Source organism: Ochotona curzoniae, unplaced genomic scaffold, assembly GCF_017591425.1.
Source record: "Ochotona curzoniae isolate NIBS_2020 unplaced genomic scaffold, NIBS_Ocur_1.0 contig_1014, whole genome shotgun sequence".
Lineage (NCBI taxonomy): Eukaryota > Metazoa > Chordata > Mammalia > Lagomorpha > Ochotonidae > Ochotona > Ochotona curzoniae.
The window spans coordinates 40,121,381-40,140,679 of record NW_024464920.1 but is presented as its reverse complement, the minus strand read 5'-3'; the positions used below and the strand labels follow the sequence as shown (position 1 = coordinate 40,140,679).

At 43.5% G+C, this 19,299-nt stretch overlaps 1 protein-coding gene across 1 annotated transcript in view; it reads right to left on the bottom strand.

The window, feature by feature from the left end:
• Positions 1-19,299, bottom strand: part of STAB2 (stabilin 2) — a 116,959-nt gene that overhangs the window by 75,116 nt on the left and 22,544 nt on the right. The window contains exons 10-19 of the mRNA XM_040988004.1: positions 14,359-14,492; positions 12,711-12,793; positions 11,290-11,439; positions 9,783-9,920; positions 9,196-9,252; positions 8,927-9,052; positions 4,453-4,506; positions 4,083-4,163; positions 1,479-1,631; positions 325-387 (exon numbers count right to left, since the gene is read on the bottom strand). Coding sequence (XP_040843938.1) covers positions 325-387; positions 1,479-1,631; positions 4,083-4,163; positions 4,453-4,506; positions 8,927-9,052; positions 9,196-9,252; positions 9,783-9,920; positions 11,290-11,439; positions 12,711-12,793; positions 14,359-14,492 — 1,039 coding nt within the window. The remainder of the gene's footprint in view (positions 1-324; positions 388-1,478; positions 1,632-4,082; positions 4,164-4,452; positions 4,507-8,926; positions 9,053-9,195; positions 9,253-9,782; positions 9,921-11,289; positions 11,440-12,710; positions 12,794-14,358; positions 14,493-19,299) is intronic.

Sequence of the window (19,299 nt, the reverse complement as noted above, 5' to 3'; positions counted from 1 at the left end):
AGTATTCTGAGTGACTGCTTGATTTTGGAATTGTGGTTGGGTTTTTTAATCAATGCTAATTCTGTTGCTGCTATTCTTACTTACATATGAAGAAACTTGGAGTTTCAAGGTGAAATAACTTGTCCAGGATCAACGAGCAAGGATTCAAACCAAGCCCCTCTGAGTTCTCTTTTTACCATTCTCCCACACAGTAGGCTAAGAGCTAATCCTATGTTGAACAAGTTGCAGTGAATTATCTTTTCAAGAAGGAAAATAGAACTAGTGAGAGATCACACCGGTTGACTGCTCGGGTGATCTCTGGTTCCCTGAAAGTGTTGTACTCACTGTGGGCTCCGAGTCTGCGGGACATTGGCTTTGATACATCGTGTGACAGCTCACACAGGAGCCCTGGAAGGAAAGGCAGCAGTCAGTACCAGTGTTCCTGTGAAGAAGAGCAGGGCAGTCAGCTCCTTGCTGGCCTGAGGTTTGCCCCATGGTGTCACTCCTGGCTGCTCTACTGTTCTACAGGGAGAAGGAATGAAGCTAGTGTCGGGCAGACAGGGGTAGGTGGGAGGAGAGGAACCTGCTCAGAGCACTGCTTTCTGTCTTTCTCAACAGAGCCTGTCTATAGGCCTTGGCTTTCTGCTGGGAGGCACTTTCTCTGTGTCAGGTGTGATGTATTAGCACTGGCTATAGACTGAAGGCTATGTTCTCCCACGAGCTCAGTGGTAACAATGCTGAATGTTGAGTATCTGCCTTTCCATCTCTTGGGTTTTCTTCCATTGGTTTTAAGTTCAGGAAGAAATTCAGTGGTATCTGTGCCTCTAAATTTCCTCTGACCCATTTCCTCTGGTCCATCTTTTGGACTTTCTTGCAGCTTCTGATTGATTTTTGCTAACTCAAAGCACCATCAGGATTACTACCCCCACCATTTCCTCCCTGCTCCAACACTATACTCTGCAGGTCTGTAGTGTCATTGCTCCCTGTTCGCTGGCTTTTACTGATTTCAAATAAGTCTGAACCCTGCCATGGGATTCCTATGGTCCTTTTTAGTAATGGTTTCTTACTGTGGCACCCCCATGCGAAATTCAGCATGAATTGTTTGTTTCCCTGGCCCTGCCTAGACCTCCAAGTTGGCTTCTTCACTGAAGTCTCTTCCTTTGAACCACTGTGGGTAAATATTTTCCCACAGGACTAGCACTAAACCGTTAAAAATCCAAATACACACACCCACAGGCATCTTTGGACTCTGCCTGGTGAAAACAGACTCCTAGAAGCTCCTGAGAAGCATGGAAAGCTCCTATCATTGGAAATTCCCCCAAGGAATCTTGGCTCACAACTTAGGAGCCAGGACCTCCAGTCCTCTGTCTCTTCTCCTCCCTCACGGATGAGAATCATGGAGTCAGACATTCCTTGTTGGCTTTCTCAGAATCTGGAGTACTGGAACGCTGTGTGCTGCAGTGGGCTGCAGGGGCACCTTACTTTCCTAGTCATCTTACCAGTGTCATCTCTCTTTTCGTCTCATCACATCGATGGGGCAGAATCGGGATGATGGAAGGAGGAATGAGAACTCCGCTCAGTGTGTAAATCAGGCCATTTTTGGCAGAGATCTCAGTTTCTTCAATTGCCACTCCATTTGCTAGAATCTGTCCCTGGAAAGAAGTGACAACATTTTTTATTTTGTCCTACAGGAGCTCCAGTGGTTCCCAGGGCAACCTCTCTCAAGGTCCTCACTGCCATTTGGCCTGTTATTGAGTGGAAGATTGCTGTTAGAAGAGTTGGCTGCCGGGAGAAGATTGAATCTGCTCAAGAACTTCCTGGTGGACATCACTCAAGGATGCCCTTGCAGGAGCTGGGCAGGGGCAAACGCATAACCATGTGAACTTCACAATGTATTTTCTAGGTGACTTTGGGCCACTTGTTTTATGTTTCTGTGACAAAACAGGGGTACACTCAACACGTTCATTGACCTTGAATTAGGCAAGATCCTGTGTTCTCGTGGAGGGAGTAGGAATTTACACTAGAAGCATTTATAATCTGCCCCTTTCCTCAGATTTGCTCCCCAAAGCATGAATGGCATAGTCATCTTTGATTGCTCAAATGGAAAGTCCAGGGTTCATTCCGGGCTGCCTCGGTGATTACCACTCATCAAATTCATTAGCAAATGCTGTTGGGTTACCTTTAAAATACCTCCAGTGACCTCTGATCACATCTCTGTCACCATCCCAGCACAGCCCCACATAAGAAATGATCTCCTCTAGATGATTGCAGTCAAAACTCCTGACTGCTCTCCCAAGGCTTACTCTTGACCACGTCACACCTCTGTTCAAAATGCTCCCACAGCTTCTCATTTCATCCGAGGACAGAGCCTGTCTCCTTACCTCGATGTCTTGGGCTGTGTGGGCCCGCCCCTCCTTCATCTGCCTGCTCTCTCCATCTTTTGTCACCTCTAGGCCAGCCACACAGACCTGGCTGTGTCTCTCACATCTCTGCTGCTTGCTCCATGCCTTTGCTCTTGCTGTTTCCCCCTCCCCAGCATGATCTTTCCTTGGATGCTCACACTGCTCGTTCTCCCAGTTTCTCCAAGTTTCTTCAAATGTTCTCTTCTCTGTGAGGACTTCCTGGGCACATTATCTAAAATATGAGCCCTATCCCACTTTCCTTCTGTAAAAAAATATTCCATCTGGGGTTGGTGCCAGAGTGGTAGGCTAAAGTCTCCTCCTATAGTGCCAGCATCCCATATTGTCACCAGTTTGTGTCCTGCTCCACTTCTGATCCAGCTCCCTGCTTATGGTCAAGGAAAAGAGCAGAGGATGGCTCAAGTCCTTGGGCCCCTACGTTCATGGGGGAGACCTAGAGGAAGCTCCTGGATCCTGGCTTCAGATTGTCTCAGATCTGGCCATTGCAGCCATTAAGGGAATGAACCAGCAGGTGGAAGAGCTCTCTTCCTGAATCTTCTCATTCTCTAGCTCTGCATTTCAAATAAAAACAAAAATCAATCTTAAACAAAAGGAACAGAATTCCATCTCTTAGTCCTCTCCCCAAATGCCCACAACAGCCACAGGCTAAAGACAGGAACCTGGAGCCCAATCTGATTTTCCTACATTGATGGAAGAAATCTAAGTACTTGGCCTATTATCACTGCCTCCCATGAAGTGCATTAGAAGGAAGATGGACCTGAAATGGAGCCAAGCTGTGAATCAAGGTATCCAGTGTGAGATGTGGGTGTCCCAAGTGGTTTTCCAACTGCTGTGCTAGATGACCAGCCCTACCTTTGCTCCCACTTCCCTTCCCAGTTTTGCTGCTTTTCTTCTGGGTATTCTGTCATATTAGTACTTGTATACTAAATCATATGTTAATAATATTTACTGAGTGCATACTTACTTAAATTGCTTTTTGTCCATATCCCTGCCTACTAGAACAAAAACTCCCCACAACCAAGGATTTCCACCTGTTTGTTCATGGATCTCTTTTTAAGATATATACTGGTATCTGGGACCCAGTATCTCTCTGTTGAGAGGATAAGACCATCAGCATCAAAAGCTTCAAAAGCAACTCAACAGGAAACAATCTTGACACCACCAACTTTTGCTTATATCACAGTCACAGGGACTTAACTAAATAACCCTGTTTTCTATGCATTTTTAAAAGTCAGTCATACTTCAGTCATTCAAACATACTATCCCTTCTGCGCTCAACTCTCTTTTACTCATCTCTGCCCAAGTTTATCTGTGTCTTTGAAAGCATGGAATTCAATCCTAGGTCACCCACAGACTTACCGAGACTCCATCTGCATTTTCACCCAGACCCCTGAACTTCTTGATGGGATTCACTGCTGTTATGATCCTAACTGATGCCTAATGAATTGTTCAAAGCTGGTTTTCCCTGTTGGAACTTAAGTCTGTCTTGTTCACTGTTAACCCTGGCCCGGAGCTCAGACTCTTGCCTAAGTGGTTGCTCAGCAGATGTCTGCTGGGACAGGTAGAGAATGAATGCAGTGACCTCAAGCATTTGAAGTCTGCATTTGTGGACTGGCAGATTAAACTGATTAGCCACCCTGGGTGCACATGGGTGATGACTTCCATAGCAAGGTTCTTTCTTACATTTTCCATCGTGTTAAACTGGATCATCTGGTTGGCCATGCTCTTGATGTGAGGGGTTGCAATGAGAGTAACCACTTTAAGCTGTAACAAGGAGAGAACAGAGACATTCAGAGTAATGTTTTCCTGTAATCCTCACAGAAAAAAACTGTCCTTACAAATATACAAAATAAATAATGGGAGCTCTGAGGTCACAGTTTTGGAGGTCACAGTCTTTCTCACAGTTTTCTTATGAGTCATGGCTGAAAGTTTGCCTCCAAGCTACAGAAGAGAATAAGTGTCGCAAGTTTCCTAGTATAAAACAGTGGGATTGAAGACTAGGTCAGATTTCCTTAAAGCAGGGGAATGTAACAGCAGGAAAAGTTGGGCTAACCTGGGTAAATGGGACAATGTGATATCGGACAAGTTCCAGAAGCTTCCGAGCTCCCTGCAAAGGAACCAAAAGACTTTTAGTCAATGAAGAAAACATAGCAATCCCTTCTTTCAGAGTCTCTTCAAGTAACTTGGGCAATTAATAAAAAAATGACTCAGAATATATTAATTGGGAAATCTAGAGTGAGTAAAATCCTATTGCCAAGCCTTCACAAAATTCCTACTGTGTGCAGAAGCTCTTATAAAAACCCAACATGCATACCTTGTCTAGTCTCCCAAAGGCTTTGTGGGATAGGGGGTACTATCAACCTATTTTGTGCATGGTGACACTGAATTTCAAATTCATGTCCAAAAGCATGATGTATATGTGCCTTAAATTTTGCCCATTGCGCTCATTATGTTACTGAGTGTCTAATGTTACCTGTGTTCAAAGGTGGTCTAAGTTTCACTTGTTCCATAAATAAATACTTGCTGGTCAAGCACACACTGGTCATTTTTGGATACATGGCTATAGGGACCCTGACAACCTTTCCAAGGTCATTGTTCCTTCAATACCATTTCTAAGTTTCTCATGCGCAGAAAACTGAAGTAGCAAAAAGGGGGAGAATGAGGGTTCTGGAGCATATGGCATGGCTACACCTCATTGGAGTATGGAGGGATCCTACAGAATAAACAGGTGGATGTCCCCTCTTGGAGAAAAATGGTATTGGCAGTGGGAGACACTTGCAGTCTTTTCCCAGCTGAGCCTGAACTTAGATTTGGAACAATGCTACCTAAGTGACACAGCTGGTTAACTGCCAGTAGGCTGGTCATTCTAGGACTGAAAGAAAGCCCTGCTGAACTTGAACTTTCCTCTCTCAGTCTCCTGTCTACCTGACCTTGGTCATTTTGCCAGTCACAAGTAAGAAGGGTAAACACATATGCTGAGATATCTGGCACTACCTTGGTATACACCTATTGTCTTGACTATTATACTCACTTTTGAAAGTATCCTGGTGTAGATGATTAACTCTATTGCCACCATATCTATACAACAACAAAATTATGTACAGGACAGAGTTCTCTCAAAGAATGCTGACACTGACCAGCCTGCTCTGCAAGTGCTGTTTCTGCAACCGTGGTTCTGTTATCATGTGACCTTGAATAAGGTTCTTGGCCTCTATGCTAATTTTATGGCATCCAGAGCGGGGATCTGCAGACAGAAGCAATGCTAGGATATGCTCTGAGATGCAGGACCACTGAGCAACAAAGCGGGCACTCCTGAGACATGTCAGATCAAATTGAACCATAAGGGTCTGGGGTGGTAGTCTAGTGGCTAAAGTCCTTGTCTTGCATGCAGCAGGATCTAGGATCTAGTCAGTGGCCCTGCTTTCCATCTGGCTCCCTGCTTGTGGCCTGGGAGGACAGGCAAGGATGGCCCAAAGCCTTGGGACTCTGCATCCATGTCAGAGACCCGGAAAAGGCTACTGGCTTCAGAATGGTTCAGCTCTGGCTGCTAGGGTGGATGGAAGTTCCTCTCTGTCTCTCCTCCTCTCTATATATCTGACTTTCTAACAAAAAACAAAACAAAACAAAAAAACTGGACTACAAATCCTTAAAGGCAGGTTCTGGGTCTTTCTGGCTTATTAATCACTATCTCCAGCGAGCACAGAGTGGGTCCTCCTGGCCTATCTGAGTCAAGAGGAGGAAGGAGGGGATCCTGGGGGGACCACTGGGCTGGATGTCAGGAGCCTGAGTTCTAATTCTGGTTCTATTTCTGTGTGATCCAGAGCAAGTCACCTACCTCCGAACCACATTTGGTCTGCCACATAGAGGCTGTGATATGGATCTCTTCTAGCCCTCAAGCCCAATAGCAAATCATTTATTCATTGAATAATATATTTCTAAAGCCTACGAAAATAATTGGTGTTGGGTTCCTCCCTCCCCCAACTCCAACAAGAGGAAATGGAAAGGACAAGGAATCCATCCCCCCTGCCACTGTGCATGCCCACAGCCTCGGCTGGCCAAGAGCCATGGCTCTGTCATTCAGTTAGAATTTACCCCAGACTGGCTCACATCAACATGATGTACTTGTAGGTGCTGTCGTTGCAGAAGAGCCTTTCGTGTAGTGCATTCTTTTCCTTATGGGGACATGTATCTCTCCCTGCCCTTGTAGCTTGAGCAAAAAGGTAGTACAAGAGAGCTTTCTTGCCATATTGTGAAAATGACTTTAAATTGTGTAAAACCACATCCCCTCATCGTATTTAAGTGGCATGCTATCTGTGAATTGGCAAAGTGAGGTCTGCTGCTCCCATTGTTTGCATTTCTATATGGATTGGTAATGAAGACATACTCTGGGGCTTGTGGTCTCTACAGGGACCAGCGGGTTTCTAGACTAGAATGTTGACCTCAGGCAAAGTCACCGTTGGAAGGAAACGTGGTGTTCTGAAAGCAGAAGGGGAAGGTTTCCTTCCAGTGAAACCAGTTTCTTCCCCAACTCCTAGGCATGTTCCTTGGAGAACCCACAGCCTCTAATTGAGATCCTTTCTTTCCTAGAGATTGCACTAAAGGGTGATGGTAGGAGATGGAGGGGGAAGGGAACTGCCTGCTGATTCTGGTTGGGAAGCTTTAACTCTCACAGGCTCTGAACAGGCAGAAAGGCAGAAATGATCCCTCTACTGCTCTTCTAGAAATTGAAGTGGAAAGCAGGTTTGGACTCAGAACCAGAGATTTCAAATTACAGAGTCTTTGCTGGTAGAAAGATAAGCCTTTTGAGAGAAACAAAACAGAGCCAGTAGCAATGTTGAGCTAGAAAAGCAGTTTTGTAGCAGGAGAGCAAGTCTCTGGGCACAAGAATGCAAAGACACATGACAGAAAAAGGAGGTGGCTAATTTTAAGATGTCAAAATTTAAGATGTTAAACTTCAAAGGAGATAGGAAAGGAGCGGAGAGGGAGTGTGGGTGCATGGGAAATATCATTATGCTCTTAAAGCTATATGTACGAAATGCATAAAATTTGTTCACCTTATGTGAGTAAAAATTTTCAAATAAAAATGTTTCATTTTAACCTCAAATATGGAAGAGTTGCCCCCAAACTCTGGTATTATTGTTTTAAAATCATTTCTATCAAATTGAATGCTTGCTTCCAAGAAAGCCATACCAGCTCAGGATTTTAATTAGTACCCAGAGAACAACATCATTTTCTTAGGTAACTTAAATGTGAGTTCTAAGCTGAAGTTTAATGGTTTTCCTCAATGTTTCAGAAAACTTCTTTAAAATCACACCTAATTTGGAACAGCTTGGGAGTTTTCAATTTTCAATAGAAACTGATAGCGAATGTTTTCACAAAATGAACATCTGTTTGCTATAAAAGAAATACCTTCTGATTTATCTCCTTGATAAGTTTCTTTTAATTCAAAGATTTTCAAAAGCAAGATATTCTTGTAGATACTTAGAAGTGTTCTGGGAAGGTACATATATATGTGAGCTCTAAACGAAATAGGCAATAATGCCAAGATACCCCAGTTTGGCCTGAAGCTAGTTGACCTAGATGGTCAGTGCTGGTGAGCAAATCTATTTCTGGGCCTGCTGCTAGCACTACTTAACTGGAAGCCTAAAAGTCTAGAATTTGTCTATTGGACATGCTCCACGGTTTATTCCTAATAAACCTAAGCCCTTCACATAATCTCACTGTTTGTTGTATGGTCTAACGACATAGTTCATTAATTGGAAATCCTTCTGCTTAGATCTTAATTTTGTTTTCCTTAAGAAGGAATGGATGTGGCAGGGTAAGCAGGTTTGCAATTGGCTAACTTAAATAATTTCAGCAGGCTCGGATTGCCTGCAACATGGCCCTGGGATGGTTGGTATAGGAAATATTAGCTAGGAGTGTAAGCGCCGTTATTCCCTGGAGCAGAAGCCCTTTCAATGGTTTCGGTCATTTATACCCTAGAGTGAAGCAGTCAATCATCTTTTAGAGTGGAACTGTGGGAACTGAAATCCCACGGAACATAAGGAGAGAGTTATCATGGAGACAGACCGAAGCACAGAAAGAAAAGTTCAGAACATTTAAAAACATCACTTATTACCTTTACAATTAAGCTAAGACCTGGCTTTGGATGGTCCAGTTTAGGTTTCATTTCCTAGGTGGTTTTAGATGTAGAAAACTTAAAATGTTAGTTTCACTATGGGGGAACATTGGAAATCAAATCAACTGCATGGATCTGGACTAGCAAGTAGCTTTTATTTGTTGTGCCAACACTGACAGTAGTCACTTGGAACTCTGAGGAGATTGAAGCCATATCTAGGATGAGTGCTAGAATACTGGGATTGGTTAGTGATGTCTGCCTTGGTAGTGGGAGTGTGGTAGTGGTACGTGTGCTGTTTATTTTCTGTCCCCAGCTTACGAAAAGCCTATAAGGACACACACTGGGGCAGCCACAGACTGGGGCAGCCATGCTGACTCACTATCATCACAGACATTGGGATCCACAATACCTCTGGGGAACGGAGATAATCAAGAGTGCCGTCCTTCATGTTTTCCAGGGCTTCATTACTTGGAACAAAAATGGTGTATGCTTCACCAAATCTGTCCTCATCTAAGGCATGTCCCACACTGGTTTCCTGCATTTGAGAAATAAAATTTCACATCTCCAACTTGTTTTTGACAAATGCAATCATTCCCCACAGAATATTTAGAATTAATTTCCCTGTCTTACAAAGAATGTGACACAGATATTTTCTAGGAATGTTTGAACATTACATACCTCCAATAAAGATCTGAATTTGCTATATCTTGGTTGTAGCATTTCCATTATGGTTTGCTTAAAAAAAAAGATGTATTGCTTAAGCACAGGTTAAAAAATGTAGTTTAGGAAACACATCCTCTAACATTAAAATCCTGATGACAGAGTTTTGTCAGTGAAGGGCATGTATTAAAGAATCAGGCTTTACAGCGTTGTGTTATACAAAGGTTTGGTGCTGTTCAGACCTGTGGGTTCTGACGGAGCTTTTGGTCATCACCATGTGGTCAGAAGGAACAAATTTTATCTCATCAAGACTGCCCTTCTCCATAAATCAGGAGAGAACACATTATCATGACAATTGATTATTGGGCAGAGTTGTCTACTAGAGCATAGAGAGGTTAAAACAAATCCAGCACTTTGTTACATTAGTACTATGTATCTTTTTTTTTTTTTAATAGACAGAAATACTGAGAATTCTATGGGAAGCAGGCCATTCATGCCATCCCTTAATGCTTGATAGCCTGTTCCTGGGGAAGGGCAAGCACAATGTGACTCTCCAGGGAGCAAATGGAAGATGGGTCCAGATACTTGTGTCTGGAGTGTCTTACCTCAGTGTTGCTCTTCAGTGTGGGTGCTAGCTCATCCATGGCTCTATCCAGGATGTGCAAGAGTCCATTGGAAGCAATTATATTTCCTTGTATAATTTTTACCCTATTCTTGGCCTCATAAAGTTTTAGTTGATTCCCCTAAAACACCAAACAATAATAAAACTCATGTGATATCCTGGAAAGAGCAGGCACTGAGCTCGAAGTCAGAAGTCCTGAGTCTTTAGGTCCTGTTACTTAAAGACAATGTGGTTCTGGATAAGTGATTTAATCTAACAAAAGGGTTATATTTGCTTGCTTGGCCTCATAGGTTTTCATCAAGGTCAGATGAAAGTTATCAATGAGTATCATATCTAATTGTGCGCAAGGTTGTACAAAACTATCCTTCAGTAGATTGCAGAATCTGTGAGGACGAAACCCTTCAATTTGCTGTGAATTCATCATGTGCCTTGCACAGAGGGGCAAACGACAAAAACATAGTTGTTGAATGAATAATTAAAACTAAAAACACAGTTGTTGAATGAATAGTTAAAACTAATCTCTTCTTCCCAAGTATTTCCTGTAAATTATAGACTTAGTATCTGTTGAATGAATGTGCAAATGCATGTATATCCTTTTAAAAGAGGAGGCCAAATATTCATTCCCATCTTTTCATCATCTTTTCTGTGTACTCATTCACAGAATGAGTACACTCATCCAATATAATCCTCTCATTTGCTGATTTTCTACCTATCCATCGACCCATTCATCCACCCACCTCTGCAAAAGCTCACCTCTTCATCCACACATTCATCCTCAAACATACAAATAGCCCTGATTAAGAACTCAGCCTTTGGAGTTCGGTAGATTCATAGTTCAATCCTGGCTGTGGTATTTACTGTGCGAGCTCTCCATTTTCCCATGGGAAAAATGGGACCGCTGATAGGACTTCCTTCACACGATTGTTTGTCATCTTATACAACACAAACCGTTATCTCAGGACTTTGTTTTGAACTATGGCTATCTGTTGAGACAGCGGTGTAGGTCACAGTCCCCCCACACACATTCTGAAATTAATCACTTGCCTCCAGCTAAAGTCACACAAGGAGAGCAGAGGACTGTTTTAAAAAGCAAACAGAACGAGAGGCACTGGGAGAGAATGTTAAGTCGGAGAAGATGGATTACCTCAAGCAATCTAAAACAAACATCATCCATTTCCCTCACTAAAAGGAATGCTGATGTGGTTTTGTGCTGATATTTCCAGGAAATGGGTTACAGCAGTTGCTCTTACTGCTGGCAGCTGAGTGATGGCTGCCCTGAAAATGAAATCAGACTGGACTCAAATTAAACACCTGGCAATACCCTGTCTCATGTTTCATTTGCTTCTTCCTATGTTGGAAAGTTTTGGCAAACAAAGAGTGAAAAATAAGTTCTTTGGAGCCTTTCAAAAACCCCAAATACAAAGAAAGAGGAGGCTACAGCTTGGCTTGGGGATGGTGCAGTTCTGGGAGTGAAAAATCCAACCCCTCACCGTATCATCGATGAAGATTTCCCCTGACTTCCCGGTCAAGGTGTAGAATGTGTCTGTGGCGTTCATCCTTGTGGTGCTCATCTGCCCAGCAATGATGTGGAGTTTCACAAAGTATTCAGCAGCTTCCTTATCCAGCAGGAGTGCTTTCATCTAAGGAAAGAGAACTGGTGTGACTGTTGCTTAAAGGAGAAAATGAGTTTTGTAGTGCAGGCTGTGCCTTGTTTCACATCAGACATATCCAAATCTGTGTGACCTACATTGGTTTGGGGCTTTTTGCAGATAACTTTTCCCTGGCACCACCTCTTTGGGGCAGGCCATAAAGGGAGCAGAAATGGGGAGTTTGGGAAGTGACGCATGACATACTCTCGGATCATGGGAAGTTGCTCATACACTGAAGTCAGCTCAGTGGGGGAAATGGTCCTGATGCTGTGGGGAGAGGAGGGAGTGCCACCCAGGAGTTGAACTAAAGTCCAGCAAGAAGGCTGAAAGGAAATATGGAGCTTTGAGCAGAGAGCAGATAGAGTGACTGCCAGCACTTTGAATTAGTAAAGCCAGATTTTGTCAAAACTGCATTTTAACACAACTCCAGAGTCACTGATAATAGCCATGTTTTATTAAACTTGGAAGAACTTAATAAACATTCAAACTTGACATACCCTTCATTGACACATTAGACAAGAGGCCACAGTAAAATGCCTAGCCTGAAGGCAAGCTGTGTTGGCTAGCTCTGTTTCCCAGCAGGACACCTGTAAGATCATCTCTGTTGGTGTACAGTAGGCAGGATGAGCTCTGGCAGATCAGAGAACTAGCTGTCACTCATCTCTGACAAATTAGTGGGATGGGTATGCTGGGTGAAAGAGTATGAAACTTACTGGGTTTTGACTCAGTGCTGGGAAATTTATCACAAAATATCCTGGATTAAGATAACCCACATTCTTAAAAATGCATTTATTTCAAAGGTAGACTTGGGAGGCAAAGAGAGCAACAGGGTGAGAGAGAGGGCAAGTGAGAAGACCACTAAAGGGAGAGTGAGGAGGAAGAGGGGAGAAAGGAGAGAAGGGGGAGGAAGAGAGAGAGAGAGTCAGAGATCTCGAATTCTATGCTTCATCCTCTGAAATAGCCGGGCCTGTGTTGAAGAGACAGCAGTTGGAAATTCCATCCAGGTCTCCCATGCGACTGTCAGAAGCCCAAGTACTTGAGCCATGACCTGCTTTCTCCCAGGGTGCACATTAGCAGCAAGGTAGAAGTCAGGAGTGGAGACCAGACTGAGACAGAGGCATCCACGTGGGATGCATGTGCTTTAAGTGGCACCTTAGCTGCTTTGCCAAATGCTCACCCCTAGTTTCCCACTTTAAAGAGGGTGCCACCAATTAAAACTTGCTACATTCACCGCTCAGTAGAGGGTTCTTTCAAGTACTCACGTTGAATCCTTTTAGTCCCTTGTCTGTGGGCAGCAGCACAGTAAATGGTCCCAGGTTACTTAGTGGCCAGGCATAAACTTTGTCTTAGGAGTCAAAATACAAAAAGAAAGAAAACACCAAATGGTCATCAGTATATAAGGAACAAAACCAGGCCGTGGTGTTATGTCATGGTTGCCTCCTGTAAGTGTTCTTTGCTGCAATTGCTGCATACAGGCTTTTGGAAATATTGAAACTCTCTGAAAAGACCCTGTGAATGCAGGGCCTCAATATATTCCACATACTTCTAGAAGTTTCCATGAAGACACTGCCTTGATCTCAAGGACATGCTGGGATGAGTAGTTCACACAGGACAACATCCTCTGACAACCCCAAGGTCCCAGTCTCTATGTCTGACTTTCCAAGCAGTCACCATTTTGGTGAGAAAAGACATAATCCTGATTTCCATCCACACCATCTCAGCAGGGCTCCCTACCACATAGAAGGCTTTGTGGCTGCCACCTCGAAATGTTGAATTGTTTTTTAGCAAAAAGCCCCCATTTTCATTTTGTGCTAGGTCCTATGGGTTACACAGCCAGAGCTTTTTACGTAGTCCCAGGGCAGCTGGGACAGCAAGACACACTGTACTCTTACACAGGAAGTGGTGCATACTAGCACCTTGCAATGAGGATAGTTAAAAAAGTCAAAAAGCAGAGTCAAAAAAAGATTGTTCAGTTGAAGTCCCGGTTTGCAAAGGACAATCCATCATTGCTGTTGCTTCCTTTTTGGTAGTCTAAGAGTCCTTAGAGGAAGACTGCTGAGCTCACATTGCCCTGAGCCCAGCAATGCCAGCTTAACTCTGTAAGATGCATTGGAAAGAGGAGAACATTTACGCAAGAAACAGAGCTTCCAGAACTCATCAATATGCTTCATTGCATGTATTCTTTCTGTGGCATCAACTTTGGTGTCTGGTAAATTTTAATATAGTTGCTGACATTTTAAGGCTAGTATTGATTGACCAAGTCAATATTTTATTATCTGTTCACTGGAAACATTTGTGCTTAGTTGGAAGTCTTGGCTAAGGCTGTGGTGAATAATATTTTCTTCTTCAGGACTCACACCCAAGCATGTTTTAGGCTGTTCCCTACTAGGTGGCCTGGAGGAAGCAGCAGCAGCATAGACAATCAGTGTTTGGGCAACAAGGGTGTTGAGACGGCTACACGTGTGCAAGCCTGTCCTTTGTCCTTAAGTTCAAATAATTCCTCCACTGAGAAACATGGAGAATGCCCCCAGGGTCACAGTCACTTCCCATTCCCAATTTCACTAGCTATTCTTTGTTCACACTTGAAGGTACTAAATAGTCACACTTGAAGGAGATGGCACCCATCCTTACATTAGTAGCTCTTCTTATCTTACGGCTTTTGCAGATCTGGTTAGTCCATGGTGATCCCAGGACATTGTCCACCAGTTACTGCACTGGTGCGAATTCCTGCTCATCTCCTTGGAAACAGCTGTTGAACACCTTCCCTTCTGATCTGTATAGCCTCTCTCTAGAAGACCTGATCCCCACAGACAACACATGTCTATTCATTTCTGAATGACTGTCTTGTAGATGCCTTCATCTCTGGGAGGGCTGATTTCTGTGTGGGAATTTATACCCACAGCTACATACCTAGGAGTGCAATGAAAGAGGTCAGACTTCCTTGCCATTTTCCTCTGGGTTCCGTATTTAATTCTCTGAGTCGTTCCATGATATTTCCATAACATGCTAAGCCATCACCCACGTAGCCTTTCTGGCAAGTACATCTATAGAGATCATGAAAACACATTGTCAGAGTCTTGAAGCCATCAAATGTTGAGATGATAACATCCAGCTCCCTGCTTGTGACCTGGAAAAGCAGTCAAGGACAGCCCAAAACCTTGGGACCCTGCACCCGTGTGGAAGACCCAGAAGAGCTCCTGGTCCTTGGCTTCGTATTGGCGCAGCTCTGGCCATTGTGGTCACTTGGGGGAGTGAATCATTGGACGGAAGATCTTCCTCTCTATCTCTATTCCTCTCTGTATATCTGACTGTGCAATAAAAATAAATAAATCTTTACAAAAAAGTAAAAACTCAGCTAAGTTCCTCTCCAAAAAAATCAGTCCCATTTACAATAACTGAAAAAAAAAGTTAATACATTGGGATACATGTAATGAAGAATACAAAAGATGTTTAAAATGAAAATTGCAAAACATTAAGGAAGGAAATAGAAATGAAACATAAGAAAAAAACCGTTATGTTCACGGATTGTAAGTCTCATTTCAAAATGTTCACAATTCCCCAAGTGATGTACAGATCTCAGGAAAAAAAAATGACTCTAAATTTCATATCAAGTCACAAGAGACCCCAAGTAGTTGAAGTAATGCTAAACAGTAGAAAGCTGGAGGCATCATAATACCATATTTTAAGACATATTACAGGGCAGTTATAATAAAAAGTAACTTGGTATTGGCACAAGAATACACATACCAATCAATGAAATAGACTAGGGAACCCACAAATGAATCCCCACATCTATAACCAACTAATCTTTGACAAATGAGCCAAAACCATTCTCTAGAGAAAGGACAGCCCTACAACAAAGGCTGTCAGGAAAGTTGGCTCTCTACACTCCTCTGGGAGAGCAAGCCCTTTTCTGCAGCTGCCATCACGGCTGTAATTGTCATGATGCGTGTGACTACTTGCTCTGTCCTGGCTTCCCTATCTCATTTCAGAAGTAAATGAAGGAAAAAGCTGTGTGAGTTCATTAGTATAGAAGCTAATTCGAATACAGGCCTATGTCCATAGCAGGCACTGAATTGCTGCTTATACAATAAGAAGAAACTGAGCTTAAAAAAAAAATCAAACAACGAAATCTCAATATATGGAAACCATAAAGCAAAGTCATAAGACGTTTATACAGCAGTGAGCTTTTTGTAAGAGACAAATAGTGAAAGGTCTACTATCAGTGGTGTGTGAGCCAACATTTAACAGCCAATTGTCCTGGAGGGATCAAAAGCCAATTTGAAAGCTTTGCCAATTTCTAACTCTAATCCTGGCCAATTTCAAACTACCCATACGATTCCAGGGAGCTTGTAAAATTCCTAAAATGCAACACTGTCCTCTTGTGAGACAGTAACCCCTGGCGGCAGCATCCTACCGCTACCTAGGAAAGGGACTGACAGCTGGCTGAAGCTGACACGGTACCCAGGAAAGTGATCCTCACCAGGATCCTGAGGATGAGTGAGGAACCAAATGGGAGTTAGGGGAAGAACATTCCAGAAGGGGGAGGGATGCAGGGAACCAATGATGGGTTGTGACTACATTACAATTTTATTGTGGTCATACAATACCACAGCTATGACTCATGTTAGGAGAGCTTTTCAAAGGACGGTTAACCTGGCAAGGTTTCCAAATATGGTCTTTTCAGCCAGTTTGTTGAACAAATTCCCCTTGGCCACCGGCTTGCTGCCCTGGCCTCCTCACAGATCTTTCTTCCCTCAGCCTGATGCACTGCTCAGTTGCTGAGTGGTGTCTCTGAAGGAGAAAGCTTCACCTGCGTGCTTCAAGACTTCTCCTGTGCAGGACAAGGTGCAAGTGGAGGGCTTGTACCTTGCCTTCTTCCTCCTGCCCACTGCCAGTTCCAGCCACCCCAAGCTGCCTTCTTGTGAAGACTCTGAGGCTTTCCCTGGTTGTCTGTCCTATTGTGGTTGTCCCTCTAACCTCACCTGGTGGCTCACGGGTGGCCTGATCGGGGCAGCGTCATCTAGCCTCCTTCTCCCTGGCTGGGCTGAGCATTGTTGGAGTCTCCTGTAGATGCTGCCACCATTACAACCCTTCCTTGCAAAACTCACCCACCTACTCCTTTGCTAGACAGGAAACTGTCCTACAACACAGATAACTCCTATTCTTCATCACATCCAGCAGCTGGAACAGCACTTCGTGGCTACCACGGTTACTAATAATCTACTTAATCCAAGGAAACTTGCTTGATAAGAGGAATGTGAAGATAATGTTAATCTTGTCCTTTCATATTCTCATATGCTGAGGAAGATCTAAAAACAAATAATTATAGCTGGCTGAGATCACTTAATCATCCTAGTCCCAGTTTTCTTATTGATAAAATGGGTTTAATAGTACTTCAGTGATAGAAGAGACAATGAAGACAGACAGCACAGCTACCAGGCCATGGAAAAGAGTTCAGCACTCAGTTGACAATGGCAACCACGTCAAGGAATACCGCAATGATGGCAGTGGAGCGTCTGAGGGCAATGGATACAAGGAGGTGCTGGGATACAGCAGGGCGGACCCAGCAAGCCAGAGTAGAAGACAGAAGAGGATGTTGTACACTGTGGGAGAGAAGGTGGGTGATTCTCCTGGAGAAGCAAAGGGTGGCTTCCAGGGAAGTCAGCATTAAAGCTAATTCTAGAAGGTAACCCTCCTCGTGGCACAAATGATGGGAAGAACATTTACTTATGGAGAATTGGGGGATTTTATAAAGTGGTGGCTCTCGAGCAGGGACAATTCTGCCCCCTAGAGAGTATCTGACAACGTCTGGGGGTAATTTTTGGTTGTCACGACTGGAGCAGGGGATTCCTGGTCTCTAGTACGTAGAAGCTGAGAATGCTACTAAACACCCTATAGCCTGCACCCAATAGCTTCCGACCCAAGAAAAGAACAAAGAACCGCCCCTTCTTCTCCCAAATATCAGTAGGGTAACATCAAGAGACCTTGTGATAAGGAAATGTTAACATAGCCCTAAGGATGAAACCACAGTACATGAAAATAATGAAATCAGCTCCCTACTTCAACTTCCTCTGCAAGTACTGTGCCTGATGATTTAAGAAGGTCGGCAGTACTGAAAACTGGTACATGGCCAGCATCATGACAAAGAGGGTTAACTCGCCGTCTGCAATGTTGGCATCTCATGCAGACACTGGTTTGAGTCTTGTTTCTCCTACTTCTGATTTAACTCCCTGCTACTGTGCCCGAAAAGCAAGGAAGATGGTCCAATCTTTTGAACACTTGTGCCCAGACTTGGAGGAAGCTCCTGGCTCGTGGCTTCAGCCATTGTGGTCATTTAGGGAGTGAATTAGCAGGTAGAAGATCTCCCCCCTCTTGCTTTGTGTTTAAAGTAAATAAATCTTTTTAAAAAGGTGATACAGTAGTCATTACTGAATAGATATCCTGGTATGAATGACAGAAGTTTCCCTGGAAAGCAACTGCTGATAGCCAAACAAGTAACCTTACAAACTAAAGTTCCTTAAGTTGTTACAAGGTCGATGATCTGTTCTGTGTACTGAGAGAAGTAAATCTTAGTGGTGTTAGAGCTACGTGGAATGTATGAGAATATTTTTATTTCAAATCCTGACCCCCAAAATATTTTCAATTGTTCCTGGGCACACATGTAGTCTTGCCTTTTTGTGTAAATTAAAAACACAAAAACACCATGAATAAATGTCTCCTGCTGTCTGGAGACTTTAACAATCCCTGGAAAGCCATTTTGTTGTGATTTGGCATTCGCTGCATTTAATGCTCAATGAAATGTAGAGTGTTCCTGGTGTCCTTCATTTCTTCAATAGTATAAGATAGTACACATCATTCCTTCACTGAGTCATTTGCCCCTCTACACTCTCACCTAATTTTTGTCTGAATTGTGATAGCAGGTGTCGGCACAAAGACCATCATGATATGAACCACACAGAAGTTTTATTTTGACAATAGTGATGAGTATAATAACCAGCATTTACCAATAGTTCCCAGGTGAGGTACTCTCCCAAGATCCTCATCATTGTATGTTTAAGAATAATAATAATAAAAAAAAGAACCCTATGTGGTCAATTCTGACACATTTTCAATGAGGAAACATTTTAGATAAGGCACAAAGAAGTGTCTCACTCCAGATCAGAGAGCCTGTCAATGGCTGTGCCTGTTCCCCTCAACCCTGTACAATGTACTCATCAAGTTCTAAGCCATAAATGCTAATATGGAAGCATTTTTAGAATCTTCTAGGAACTCACAGGGAGAGCAGTAGACTTGGAGAACTGGAGAGGCATCCGGGTGGGTGGGGTGGGGGTGTGTGTGTGTGTGTGTGTGTGTGTGTGTGTGTGTGTGTGCGCGCGCGCGCGCTGAGCATTGAAGGACCCGTGAACTACCCTGGCTCAGAGGCATCCTGGAGTTACATATATATCAAAATCTTCTGCGCCCACATGAACTTATTTTTACATTCCATTTTTTCCTAATGGGGTTTTATAAGTGTCCTCATATTGCTCTGTACTTCATATTTTTGCTAAACCCACAGAAAAGTTATAACTGGGGGGCTACAGCCATGGCAGGTAGTAGGCTAAGTTGCTGCCTGCAGCACTGGCATTCCATGTGGGCACTGATTCATGTCCTGGGTGCTCCACTTCTGATCTAGCTCCCTGCTAAAGGTTTTGGAAAGCAATGGAAGATGGCCCAAGTACCTGAGCCCCTGCACCTATGTGGGAGACCTGGAAGAAGTTCCTGTTCCTGACTGTGGATCTGCTCAGCTTCAGCTGATGGGGTCATTTGGAGAGTGAAAGAGTGGGTGGAAGAAGATTCTTACTGTTTATC